The sequence below is a fragment of the Macaca fascicularis genome, chromosome 11 (assembly GCF_037993035.2).
Source record: "Macaca fascicularis isolate 582-1 chromosome 11, T2T-MFA8v1.1".
Classification (NCBI taxonomy): domain Eukaryota; kingdom Metazoa; phylum Chordata; class Mammalia; order Primates; family Cercopithecidae; genus Macaca; species Macaca fascicularis.
The window spans coordinates 130,448,619-130,461,782 of record NC_088385.1 but is presented as its reverse complement, the minus strand read 5'-3'; the positions used below and the strand labels follow the sequence as shown (position 1 = coordinate 130,461,782).

Genomic DNA, 13,164 nt, shown 5'->3' with positions numbered 1-13,164 from the left:
TGACTTACTCTGCATGCACCAATTGTTGGTGTTATAAGGTTAAAATAGACTTATAGGGTTCCTGGAAGGGCCTCCCTAGTAGCCCTTTGAAAATAAGTAACTGCACCTCTACTTCCCATGCGAGTCCTAAGTTGAATTCAGTGTTGCCCTAAACTGGCTTGTTAGGGTGGGTTTTTACTGGGTGGATTTGTGGCTGTAAAATACTGTGTCTTGAATGACTGTGTATAGTTCAGAACTAAAAGGATGTAACTGGCATCTAGAATTTTTTTTTTTTATTTCAGAGTAGTATTAGAAGGGCGCATTAACAACTACTCATAATTCTTATGTATGAGAAATTAATCACGGTGTTTTGCATATAGTAAGTGCACAATAAATGTAAGTTGTGACTTTTTTTTTCTTATAGGGGAGTTTGTCTGGTTTTTAATGTTTTTTCGTGGTAATAAAGTTTTTAAGACTTTGAAAACTGGATTTTTTTTTTTTTTTTTAAAGAGCTCTGTCTCCCAGACTGAAGTGCAGTGGCGCAATCTCGGCTCACTGCAACCTGTCTCCCAGGCTCAAGCAATTCTCCCACCTCAGCCTCTGGCGTAGCTGGGACTACAGACATGCGCCATGATGCCTGGCTAATTTTTGTATTTTTTGCAGAGATGGGGTTTCACTATATTCGCCAGGCTGTTCTTGAACTCCTGAGCTCAAGCGATCCACCCACCTTGACCTCCCAAAGTGTTGGGATTACAGGCGTGAGCCACTGTGCCCTACCAAAAACTGGATTTTTGTACTATAAAGTTGTGTGTTTGTGTTATATACATCTATACAAAGAAATTTGTGTCTCCTTGTACTTTTGTGTTTTCTGAATCCTGTCATGGGCCTAACAAGAGTTCCAGCTTGTGAATGTTTAGTTGGGATAAGTGTTTCAGAGAGAAAGGTATGCTAATTAACTAAATTATTTTCTTTTCTTTTTTAGTTTAAATATGGAAAAATTTCTTCCAAACATAATGGGAGTGTGAAAAAGGGTGTTATTTTTGCTACTTACTCTTCACTTATTGGTGAAAGCCAGTCTGGCGGCAAGTACAAAACTAGGTTAAAACAACTTCTGCATTGGTGTGGTGATGACTTCGATGGAGTGGTATCCTTTATGGCAAATATTTTTCTATTTTTTAATGATAACAAAATTGTAAAAGGGTAGACTTTTGGGAAACAGGAATCTTGAGATTAAACGAACTGCTGGAGTGTAAACTTCAATGATTACCTAGAGTACAAAGGGATTGGAAAGTTGATTCGGTTTTTTACCTGTCAGATAGGAAACTAACCTCCTGGTTTGGAAAAATGTTAATAGATATGAGGAATACTGAATATTGTATTCCACTTTTGAGGATTAACATTGCATATTTACATAGCAGAATACCCGAGAAGATTCAGAGAAAGAAAACTGTTAGAACTTAGTGGTCCCAAACTTGTTTACAGTATGTCTTTTAACTGTCCTGCATGAGGAACGTCACTTTTTGAAATGCTGATTAAGTTGGTTACCAATCATGCTTCTGCTGATATAAGTTACCAAATAACAACTTCTTGCTGCAGTGGGTTCTTTTCTCTGTTTTAATTTAGAAGCAAATTGCTGGTTTAGATAAATTCCAAATTCAGTGAATGTCTTTGAGGCTAGAGAGGGAGGAGGATGTAACTGGGGAAAGGCCCATAGGACTTCCTGTGTATTTGTAGTCATAAAGTAGACAATCAGAAGGCCTCAGGGAAATAAAAGTTAACTCTTCTTGAAAGACTGGAGATACTTAATACTGACGTGGTACATTCCTTAATTCATTCCATTTAGATAGTGTTTGATGAGTGTCATAAAGCCAAAAACTTATGTCCTGTTGGTTCTTCAAAGCCAACCAAGACAGGCTTAGCAGTTTTAGAGCTTCAGAACAAATTGCCAAAAGCCAGAGTTGTTTATGCTAGTGCAACTGGTGAGTAGTTATTTATTTAAAAATATATATTGTAGGTTATTGTTTCAACTATAATATATTTCATTTGTGGGATTTTCAGGTGCTTCTGAACCACGCAACATGGCCTATATGAACCGTCTTGGCATATGGGGTGAGGGTACTCCATTTAGAGAATTCAGTGATTTTATTCAAGCAGTAGAACGGAGGTAATGCAGTTTACGGTATATACTGTTTTCAGTAGCAATCTAAGAAATGTGTTATTCCTAAAGCCCGTTCTCTGTATGTTAAAATTCTACTTTATTGGTAGTTACTGTATGTTTTAATTTTATTCAGAGGAGTTGGTGCCATGGAAATAGTTGCTATGGATATGAAGCTTAGAGGAATGTACATTGCTCGACAGCTGAGCTTTACTGGAGTGACCTTCAAAATTGAGGAAGTTCTTCTTTCTCAGAGCTATGTTAAAATGTATAACAAAGCCGTCAAGCTGGTGAGGAATTTTTCTTCTTTCCTAGTGTTTATTTAATGTATCTGATAATGTTTCTGTAAGTTTTGGTGATTGTGATGCCTCCTGCCCGTGGGAATGTATTTCTGCTATAAAACAACAGATGAAGCCAGGCGCTGTGGCTCATGCCTGTAATCCCAGCACTTGGGAGGCTGAGGCAAGCGGATCACCTGAGGTCAAGAGTTCGAGACCAGCCTGGCCTACATATTGAAACCTCATCTCTACTAAAAGTACGGAAAAAAATTAGCCAGGCATGGTGGCACGCGCCTGTAGTGCCAACTACTTGGGGAGGCTGAGGCAGGAGAATTGCTTGAACCCAGGAGGCGGAGGTTGCAGTGAACCAAGATTGTGCCACTGCACTCCAGCTTGGGTAACAGAGGGAGACTCCATCGCAAAACAAAAACAAAAACAAACAAACCAGATGAGTTACCAGATGATAGGCTGTTTAACCAATGTGGTTTTTTGTTTTTTGTTTTTTGTTTTTGAGGCAGGGTCTTACTCTGTCACCCAGACTGGAGTACAGTGGTGTGATCTTGGCTTACTGCAACCTCTACCAACCAGGTTCAAGGAGTCCTCCCAACACTGCCTCCTGAGTAGCAGGGACTGCAGGCACGTGCCACCGTGCCTGGCTAATTTTTGTATTTTTTGGCAGAGATGAGGTTTTACAGTGTTGCCCAGCCGGATCTGGGCTCAAGTGATTCACCTGCCTTAGCCTCCCAAAGTGCTGGGATTACAGGCCTCAGCCACTGCGCCTGGTCTAACCAATGTTCTTATATTTCAGATTTTCCATGTTTTCATTTTGTTAAGGTAATTCATAAGTTAGAGCCATTTATTTCAGTTGCGTAGTTCTTAAAATCACATTATTTTGTAAAATAACTGCATTAGGTAATAAGAAACTTGAGACAACTGTGTGAGTATCCTGAGAAATAGATTCCCAAGTTACTAAAGATGATTTATTAAATTAATATTAAATGGTCTTGCACTTAACATTATTTTGATTTAATTGGTATTTTTAAATAACTAGACTCAAAGATGAAGTGTCTAAAATGTTGATTGTGTATCTTCAGTGGGTCATCGCCAGAGAGCGGTTTCAGCAAGCTGCAGATCTGATTGATGCCGAGCAACGAATGAAGAAGTCCATGTGGGGTCAGTTCTGGTCTGCTCACCAGAGGTTCTTCAAATACTTATGCATAGCATCCAAAGTTAAAAGGGTTGTGCAACTAGCTCGAGAGGAAATCAAGAATGGAAAAGTAAGTAGAAGAACACAGTAAGAGATTTATTGGTTTTGGGTTATGTTGTTTAGTCTTTGTGGGTGCTGAGGTTTTCTGCTTGTAAAATCGGGTTTTCCTAAAGGATAGTCGAACTTTTAAAAAACACATTTCCTAAAATTATAAAAGCAATGCCTGTTTAGAGAATTTAGAGAGTTCAGAAAAGTATAACAAAGTAAACATCACTATTATTGGTCATCCATAGCTGGTAGCACTGGTAGCATATGGATGTGTATTGCATTAAGGTTTTTTCTTTTTGGTGAATGTTTATCTACTTAAAGGATAAGATACTATAAACTCTACAAGGGCAGGTGCTTCACTCTTGCTTACTACTGTCTGTAATCCTGTCTCCTGCCTCAATTTTTGACATATAACCTGTCTCAAATATATAGAAGAAATAAGTAAAACAAATGTGTGTTTTATGATAATGGGGACATTCTTGTTTGAAATCTTTGTTTAGCTAAATATTTAAAATATGTCTTGGTAAGAAACCACAAACATTATTTGTAATTAACATGTTTTCTTTTTTCTCCAGTGTGTTGTAATTGGTCTACAGTCTACAGGAGAAGCTAGAACATTAGAAGCTTTGGAAGAGGGCGGGGGAGAATTGAATGATTTTGTTTCAACTGCCAAGTAATGTTTTTGTTTTTCTTTTTGAGTTCTTACTTAGATTAGTTCCAATGTGTGGGCATTGCCTGGAGACAAAACTTTTGATTCACCTGCATCATCTTTGAGTTTTCTTGATCTGAGTTTTCTGCTTTTCTGTGACGGTGTATCTGTTGGAAAACAATACCAGAAATCTTATAATCCTAAAATGTTAAGCGTTTTGCCAATATTACATAGAGTATGTGAACTAACAGAAGGGCTTGGTTTTGTCTGTCTTGTACATCTTGGAAATCTGTGACAGCTTGGTTTAGTTTCAGTTTTAGTGTTCTGTATTTGAAATTACCATTATCTACAGGAACAGTAACTGTAGTTCGTCCTAATGTAACGAAGTCTACTTTATAAGTTGACTGAGCGTGGTGTCTCACACCTGTAAGCTCAGCACTTTAGGAGGCCGAGGTGGGCGCATCATTTAAGGTTGGTAGTTCGAGACCAGCCTGGCCAAAATGATGAAACCCCATCTCTAGTAAAAGTACAAAAATTAGCTGGGCATGGTGGCACATGCCCTGTAGTCCCACCTACCTGGGAGGCTGAGACAGGAGAATCCCTTGAACCTGGGAGGTGGAGGTTGCAGTGAGCACCACTCCACTCCACTCTGGGCAGCAGAGTGAGACCCTGTTTCAAAAATAAAAAAGAAAGTCTACTATAAAGTTGAAAATAAGCATGAGATCTTCAGAAATAGATTTTAAAATGTTTTAGGCATTGTTTTTAGTTTGCCTAACCTCCAGATTCAAACTCTGGTAGTAAATTGAGCAAAATAAACTTCCTGCTCTATTATTTTGTGCCTCGGGATGCATTCAGATGCTCCTTTTATAATCAATACATGAGGCTCATCCCCTGTAATCCAAGTACTTTGGGAGGCTGAGTCAGGTGAATCACCAGACATCAGGAGTTTGAGACCAGCTTGGCCAATACGGTGAAACCCCGTCCTACTAAAAATACAGAAATTAGCCAGGCATGGTGGCGGGCACCTGAGAGGCTGAGGCAGGAGAATTGCTTGAACCCAGGATGTAGAGGTTTCAGTAAGCCGAGATTGGACCATTGCACTCCAGCCGGGGGTGACAAAGACGCTGTCTCAAAAAAAAAAAAAAGAAAAAAGCAAGACATATGCCTGCTAATCTATATTTTTCTGTACATGATTACCTAGAACTATCGTGTCCGGAACGGCAGCCTCTCATCACATGTGGCTATTGAGCAGTTGAAATGACCGGTCCATATTGAGATGTTTTTGTATGTGTGTACTGAGCCAGGTTTCAAAGACTCCTTAAGAAAAAATAATGTAAAATATATGTGTTGACATGGTACATTGAGTTAAATAACATGTATTATTAAAGTTAGTTCCACCAGTTTTATTTATTTTTACTTTTTTAATGTAAGCGATCAGAAAATGTAATAATTGTGTATGTGGTTTGGTTTGCGTTCTTATTTAGTTGGACAGCCTTGGGCTAGAAAATTAAAATTTATTTGAGCTTGTTTATCAATATTTTGTAAAACTGAGCAAGGTATATTTCAATATATTTAATAAGACTTTACATATAATTACTTTGTCAACTGAAGCAGTAATTGTTGCTGTTTCTCTTCTACAGAGGTGTGTTGCAGTCACTCATTGAAAAACATTTTCCTGCTCCAGACAGGAAAAAACTTTATAGTTTGCTAGGAATCGATTTGACAGCTCCAAGTAACAACAGTTCACCAAGAGATAGTCCTTGTAAAGAAAATAAAATAAAGAAGCGGAAAGGTGAGTACTTTAAAAAAGGAAAAATAGGTAATCCCAGCACTTTGGGAGGCTGAGGCGGGCAGATCACAAGGTCAGGAGATTGAGACCATTCTGGCTAACACGGTGAAACCCCGTCTCTACTAAAAATACAAAAAATTAGCCGGGCATCATGGTGGGCGCCTGTAGTCCCAGCTACTCGGGAGGCTGAGGCAGGAGAATGGCGTGAATCTGGGAGGCAGAATTTGCAGTGAACCGAGATTGCGCCACTGCACTCCAGCCTGGGTGACAGAGCAAGACTCCGTCTCAAAAAAAAAAAAAAAAAGGAAAAGAATAGTTGATGTCGAAAATACCACAAACATAAGCATTTGAAAGTGGCTATATTTTGGGAATGAACTGCCTTCCATGAATTCACAAATGATTCCAAATTTTCACTGTCACTTGTAGAATTTTTTTTTTTTTTTTTTTTTGAGACAGAGTCTCGCTCTGTCACCCAGGCTGGAGTGCAGTGGCCGGATCTCAGCTCACTGCAAGCTCCGCCTCCCGGGTTCACGCCATTCTCCGGCCTCAGCCTCCCGAGTAGCTGGGACTACAGGCGCCCGCCACCTCGCCTGGCTAGTTTTTTGTATTTCTTAATAGAGATGGGGTTTCACCGTGTTAGCCAGGATGGTTTCGATCTCCTGACCTCGTGATCCGCCCGTCTCGGCCTCCCAAAGTGCTGGGATTACAGGCTTGAGCCACCGCGCCCGGCCAACTTGTACAATTTTGAATGCACAAGTTATCCCCGTTTTAAATTAGGAATTGAGCAATTCACTGGTGGTTGGCTGTGTGTTAAGCACTTGGCTATATACATTCTACCATATAACCTGGCAGAGGTCCATATGAAATTAGATCTTATTTTTCCAGTTTTATAGATAGAGGTCACTAAAGCACAGAAAGATTTAAAGGTTAAAGAGTTTTCCTAGGTTGACAGAGATAGTTAATGATGCATGGGAACTAAAACCTGTGTCTTTGTATATTGTGAAACCTGTTTTTTAATATATAGAGAGCTGGGTGTTTCAGTAGTCTTCTTTAAAAGAGCCCTTTTTTTTTTTTTTTTTTTTTTTTTTTTTTTTTTTGGTGACAGGGTCCCCGTCACCTGAGCTGGAGTGCAGTGGCACCATCTTGGCTCACTGCAACTCTGCCTCCTGGGTTTAAGGAGCTGGGATTACAGGAATGCACCACCGTGCCCTGCTAATTTTTGTATTTTTAGTAGAGACGGGGTTTCCCCATGTTAGCCAGGCTGGTCTTGAACTCCTGAGCTTAAGCAGTGTGCCTGCCTGGGCCTCCCAAAGTGCTGGGATTACAGGTGTGAGCCATCCCACCTAGCCCTGTTTGGATTTTAGAAGTTGACTTCTTGCTGGGCACGGTGGCTCACGCCTGTAATTCCAGCTCTTTGGGAGGTTGAGGCAGGTGGCTCACCTGAGGTCAGGAGTTCAAGGCCAGCCTGGCCAATATGGCGAAACCCCATCACTACTTAAAATACAAAACTTAGCCGGGCCTGGTGGCAGGGTGCTTCATAATCCCAGCTACACGGGAGGCTGAGATATTAGAATCACTTGAACTCGGCGGGTGGAGGTTGCAGTGAGCCAAGATTATGCCACTGCACTTTAGCCTGGGAGACAGAGTGAGACACTGGGAAAAAAAATATCTGGTCATGGTGGCATGTGCCTGTAGTCCCGGGTATTTGAGAGGCTGAGGTGGGAGGATCACATGAGCCAGGGAAGTTGAGGCTGCAGTGAGCTATGATTGTGACACTGCACTCCAGGCTGGGCAACAGAGTGAGGCCCTATCTCCAAAAATAAAAAAGTTTTATAAATTGATTTTCTGTTGATTTTCTAAGTATTCTGTGTCTATAAACCTATAATTATTAGGCCTCTTCTCAAATCCGATACACAAATTGTGACTATGCCAGAGTTTCTGCTTTTACTCTGTTGTCCTGAATTTGTTTTGAAACTGGTACACTTGAAGGCAGTCTTGACTTAGTACTTCTGTATCCAGTCTCTTCTTCAGAATAAATGTTTATAACCTTATTTTTTATGGGAGTCCAAAAGGTTGCACTGACTTGTGAATTCTGTTTGTTCTTTGACTTACATAAATACTTGTCCTCTGCACTTTTCATTTGAATTAATTCATGAACTAAATATGATGTACTGGATCTTAAGAAACATTGAATTTGGGCTGACCCTCTTGTTTGTGACTGGGGGTAGGTGAAGAAATAACTCGAGAAGCCAAAAAAGCACGAAAAGTAGGTGGCCTTACTGGTAGCAGTTCTGATGACAGTGGAAGTGAATCTGATGCCTCTGATAATGAAGAAAGTGACTATGAGAGCTCTAAAAACATGAGTTCTGGAGATGATGACGATTTCAACCCATTTAGAGATGAGTCTAGTGAGGATGATGAAAATGGTAAGTTCAGTATATTAAATATGCACTAAGGCATAATTAATATTTCAGTGTATTTGAAAATGGGATATGAAACCTTTTCTTCTGTGCAGTACAAATGATCACACAGATTCTAATCTTTGCTTGGTGGAGAGCTCCAGGCTAATCTACCTTCTGGAGGTTTCAGCCTCATATATGTGATAAGATAACCTCAATTTTGTGCAGTTATTTTTAACTTGAAAACGTGGATTTGTACCCTATGGTGTATGGATGACTAATGTAGGTAGTGATCAATTATCAGTTAACACTATAAAAAATTTCATCATGCCTGTAATGCCAGCAATTTGGAAGGCTGAGGTGGGCGGATCACCTGAGGCTGGGAGTTCGAGACCAGCCTAACCAACATGGAGAAACCCTGTCTCTACTAAAAATACAAAATTAGCCGGGTGTGGTGGCACATGCCTGTAATCCCAGCTACTCGGAGGCTGAGGCAGGATAATCACTTGAACCTGGGATGTGGAGGTTGCAGTGAGCCGAGATTGCGCTATTGCACTCCAGCCTGGGCAACAAGAGTGAAACTCTGTCTCAAAAAAGAAAAAATTTCAAAGGCTGTTTCCTTTGAAGATTCTGTACTTGTTTTAACAAGTGATTTGACATGTATCTTTTCTTAACACTCAGATCCCTGGTTAATCAGAAAAGACCACAAGAAAAACAAAGAGAAAAAAAAGAAGAAAAGTATAGATCCAGATTCTATTCAAAGTGCCTTATTAGCATCAGGTCTTGGATCAAAACGACCTAGTTTTTCATCTACACCAGTTATCTCACCTGCTCCTAACAGTACACCAGGTATCCATATAGAAACTTCCTTTTTGAAATACTCTTTTAAACAAAAATATTTAAACTTTGCACTAAGTTTTAACAAATGTTCTTTACCTAGCTAACAGTACCACCAACAGTAACAATAGCCTTATAACAAGTCAAGATGCTGTGGAAAGGGCTCAGCAGATGAAGAAAGACCTGCTTGATAAGTTAGAAAAATTAGCTGAAGACCTCCCCCCTAATACCCTGGATGAACTTATCGATGAACTTGGTGGCCCTGAGAACGTTGCTGAGGTAAATAGGCCTGTATCTCTTGGTGACATTTTTGCCATTTGAACCCCTGTAAAGTGAGTTGCATTGATAGTATTATCACGTAATAATCTAAATTTCTTAGATCATAGAATTCTTGTTCTACTTTTGTTGCCATCCTGCACCCAATGAACTGCTGCCTCCAGTATCTGAGTGTCTGTCCCAAGCCACTGGTCCTAGTTACTGCACTTGTCACGCATCTTTTGTGATCGTGGCCATGTGTCAAGCTTTTTCCAGGGACTATGTTACAGTGTTCTGTATCCTTCAGTGCCTGGTGCAGCACAGCCCGTGCTCTTATCTCCCAAGTGTCTTTAAGGAGAGAGGCACTGAGTCCATCCATCGCAGTCAGATACCTTCATTGTAATGACATTGTTTGGCTTCTCAGATGACCGGCCGCAAGGGACGGGTTGTGAGCAACGATGATGGAAGCATATCTTATGAGTCAAGATCTGAACTTGATGTGCCTGTGGAAATACTAAACATCACAGAAAAACAACGATTTATGGATGGAGATAAGGTATGTTTTACCTAGGATGCTTCTCAGTGAAAAGAACAATTCCCGTATATTTAGATTAAGCTTCAGAAGAGTTTTTTTCCTTTTAATATAAGTTATGTCCATTGAGTATTGTCATTCTGTATTTTTTAGTAATTGTACATACTGAATATTGTATGTGTTTTTATTATTTTGTCATTAAATATAATAAATATTGGCCAGGTGCAGTGGCTCAGGCCTGTAATCCCAGCATTTTGGGAGGCCAGGGCGGGTAGATCATTTGAGCTCTGGAGTTTGAGACCAGTCTGGGTAGCACGGTGAAACCCTGTCTCTACTGAAAATACAAAAAATGAGCTGGGTGTGGTAGTGCATGCCTGTAGTCCCAGCTGCTCAGAAGGCAGAGGTGGGAGGATAGCTTAACCCTTGGTGGCGCAGGTTGCAGTGAGCCGAGATCGCACCATTACACTCCAGCCTGGGCAACAGAGCTATTACGCATAGTTTTTTAGTAATTTCCCTTACTCACTGAATATTTTACATGTTTTTATTATTTTATCATTGAATGTAATAAATATTGTGTATAATGCATAGAATTAGATATGGCTCTTGAGTGCTTTGGAGGCTTTTGAAATATTTAATCATGATGTAAAACACTTCGTTCACGCCGGGCATGGTGGCTTATGCCTGTAATCCCAGCACTTTGGGAGGCCAAGATGAGCGGATCATGAGGTCAGGAGTTCAAGTCCAGCCTGGCAAACATGGTGAAACCCCACCTCTACTAAAAATACAAAAATTGGTCGGGCATGGTGGCAGGTGCCCGTAGTCCCAGCTACTCAGGAGGCTGAGGCAGCAGAATAGCTTGAACCTGGGAAGCGGAGGTTGCAGTGAGCCAAGACTGCACCATTGCACTCCAACCTGGGCAACTGTCTCAAAAAAAAAAAAAAAGTTCTCTTAGTTCGTCTTGCTGTTGTGACATCTAATGTCATTGTAGTGTCATTCTGATTTTGAGTCTAAAATATTTATGTGTCCATATTACTAGTAACTTTGGTTTCACTGTGTATTTTATTGCTGTATCATTTTATATTAAGATGATTTACTGTAAATGGCTTATAGATTACATTCTCATATCCAACCATTGTAGAGATTTTGGGTGCCTCCAGAGACTCTTTTTTTTTTTTTTTTTTTTTGAGACAGAGTCTCACTCTGTTGCCCAAGCTAGAGTGCAGTGCAGTGGCGTGATCTCAACTCTGTTACCTCTGCCTCCTGGGTCAAAGTGATTCTCATGCCTCAGCCTCCCGAGTAGCTGGGACTATAGGCACGCGCCTCCACGCCTGGCTAATTTTTGTATTTTTTGACAGAGACAGGTTTCACCATATTGACAAGGCTTCTCTTGAACTCCTGACCTCAAGTGATGTGCCCACCTCTGCCTCCCAAAATGCCGAGATTATAGGCGTGAGCTACTGTGCTGACCCAGAGACTCTTTCTGTAGACTTTTTGTTTGTTTGAGAAGGACCATCACTTTGTCCCCCAGGCTGGAATGCAGTGGTGCGATCTCGGCTCATTGCCACCTCCACCTCCCGGGTTCAAGCAGTTCTCTGCCGCAGCCTCCTAAGTAGCTGGGAATACAGGCACACACCACCACACCTGGCTAATTTTTGTGTATTTAATAGAGACAGGGTTTTGCCATGTTGGCCAGGCTGGTCTTGAACTCCTGACCTCAAACGATCCATTCACTTCAACCTCTCAAAAGTGGTACGATTACAAGAGTTTGAGACCAGCCTGGGCAACATAGTGGGACCCCTGCTCCCCCCGTACAGGGAAAATAGTCACATGGTGGTACATGCCCACAGTCCCAGCTACTGGGAGGCTGAGGTGAAAGGATCGCTTGAGCTTGAGAGGTGAAAACTGTAGAGAGCTATGATTGCACCACTGCACTCCAGCTTGTGTGACAGAGTGAGACCCTGTCTCAAAAAATACATATATACAAAAAGCTAATGATACATATTTTCAAGATTGTGGGTACAGGTATTAGTTATTTTATGTAATTGCTTCATTAATCTACACCCTTATGCATTAGGAATTACATTAGTTGGAATTAGTTTTGGTTGCTAAATAACAGAAAATACAAAGTCTGTTAAGTATTGGTTTCAATAAGAGAGAAGATTATTTCTCTCATGGACACATTTGGGTAGGTGGAGCAGGGCTTGTATGCCCCCTTGAAGCCCAGGCACCTTCCGTGTTGTTCATTAAATTACGTGGGCCTCCATTTCCAAGTTACCTTTGTATTCCAAGATACCTGCTTCAGACTCTGTCACTACCTCTACATTTTACCTAAAAGAGAGGAGACAAGGGGATGAGAAGGGCATGTCGCCTGCTTTTAAGGACATTTCCTGTGCATCATACATTTTACCTACACCTTGCTGACTGGAGAATGTTCACACTTAGCTGTAAGGGAGACTGGGAAATAAAATTGGGAGTCTTATTGTTGAGAAAGAAGGAGAATGTAAGCAGTCTGCTGAAGGACTTCATTTAAGGCACTGGCCTGCTTGTTCTTACGCAAAGGTGACTTTATTTTTCTTATATTTGACACAGAATATTGCTATCATCTCAGAAGCTGCCAGCTCAGGTATTTCATTACAAGCAGATAGGAGAGCTAAAAATCAAAGACGAAGAGTTCATATGACTTTAGAATTACCCTGGAGCGCTGATAGAGCAATTCAACAATTTGGTAAGTTCCTACAACTGGATTTCACTTAATTATCCAGCTAGGAATCATTGGGTAAATTTGTGCATATCAAAACCTAGGTTTAGGCCAGGCACAGTGGCTAATGCCTGTAATACCAATATTTTGGGAGGCCACGGTGGGAGGATAACTTGAGTCCAGGAGTTTGAGACCAACCTGGGCAACATAGTGAGACCCTGTCTCTACCAAAAGAAAAGAAAAACAGCTGAGAGCAGTGACTTGTGCCTGTAACCCCAGCACTTTAGGAGGCCAAAGTGAGTGCATCACTTGAGGTAGTAGTTTGAGACCAGCCTGGT

The 13,164-nt window shown here is 40.9% G+C and overlaps 1 protein-coding gene across 12 annotated transcripts in view; it reads left to right on the top strand.

The window, feature by feature from the left end:
• SBNO1 (strawberry notch homolog 1) overlaps window positions 1–13,164 on the top strand; it is a 76,843-nt gene that overhangs the window by 40,730 nt on the left and 22,949 nt on the right. For all 12 annotated transcript variants that reach the window (XM_074008309.1, XM_065524998.2, XM_065524997.2 and 9 more), the window contains 12 exons: window positions 962–1,123; window positions 1,823–1,958; window positions 2,038–2,143; window positions 2,271–2,424; window positions 3,507–3,689; window positions 4,243–4,340; window positions 5,957–6,108; window positions 8,334–8,531; window positions 9,186–9,353; window positions 9,445–9,620; window positions 10,021–10,152; window positions 12,718–12,853. In XM_074008309.1, coding sequence (XP_073864410.1) covers window positions 962–1,123; window positions 1,823–1,958; window positions 2,038–2,143; window positions 2,271–2,424; window positions 3,507–3,689; window positions 4,243–4,340; window positions 5,957–6,108; window positions 8,334–8,531; window positions 9,186–9,353; window positions 9,445–9,620; window positions 10,021–10,152; window positions 12,718–12,853 — 1,801 coding nt within the window. The remainder of the gene's footprint in view (window positions 1–961; window positions 1,124–1,822; window positions 1,959–2,037; window positions 2,144–2,270; window positions 2,425–3,506; window positions 3,690–4,242; window positions 4,341–5,956; window positions 6,109–8,333; window positions 8,532–9,185; window positions 9,354–9,444; window positions 9,621–10,020; window positions 10,153–12,717; window positions 12,854–13,164) is intronic.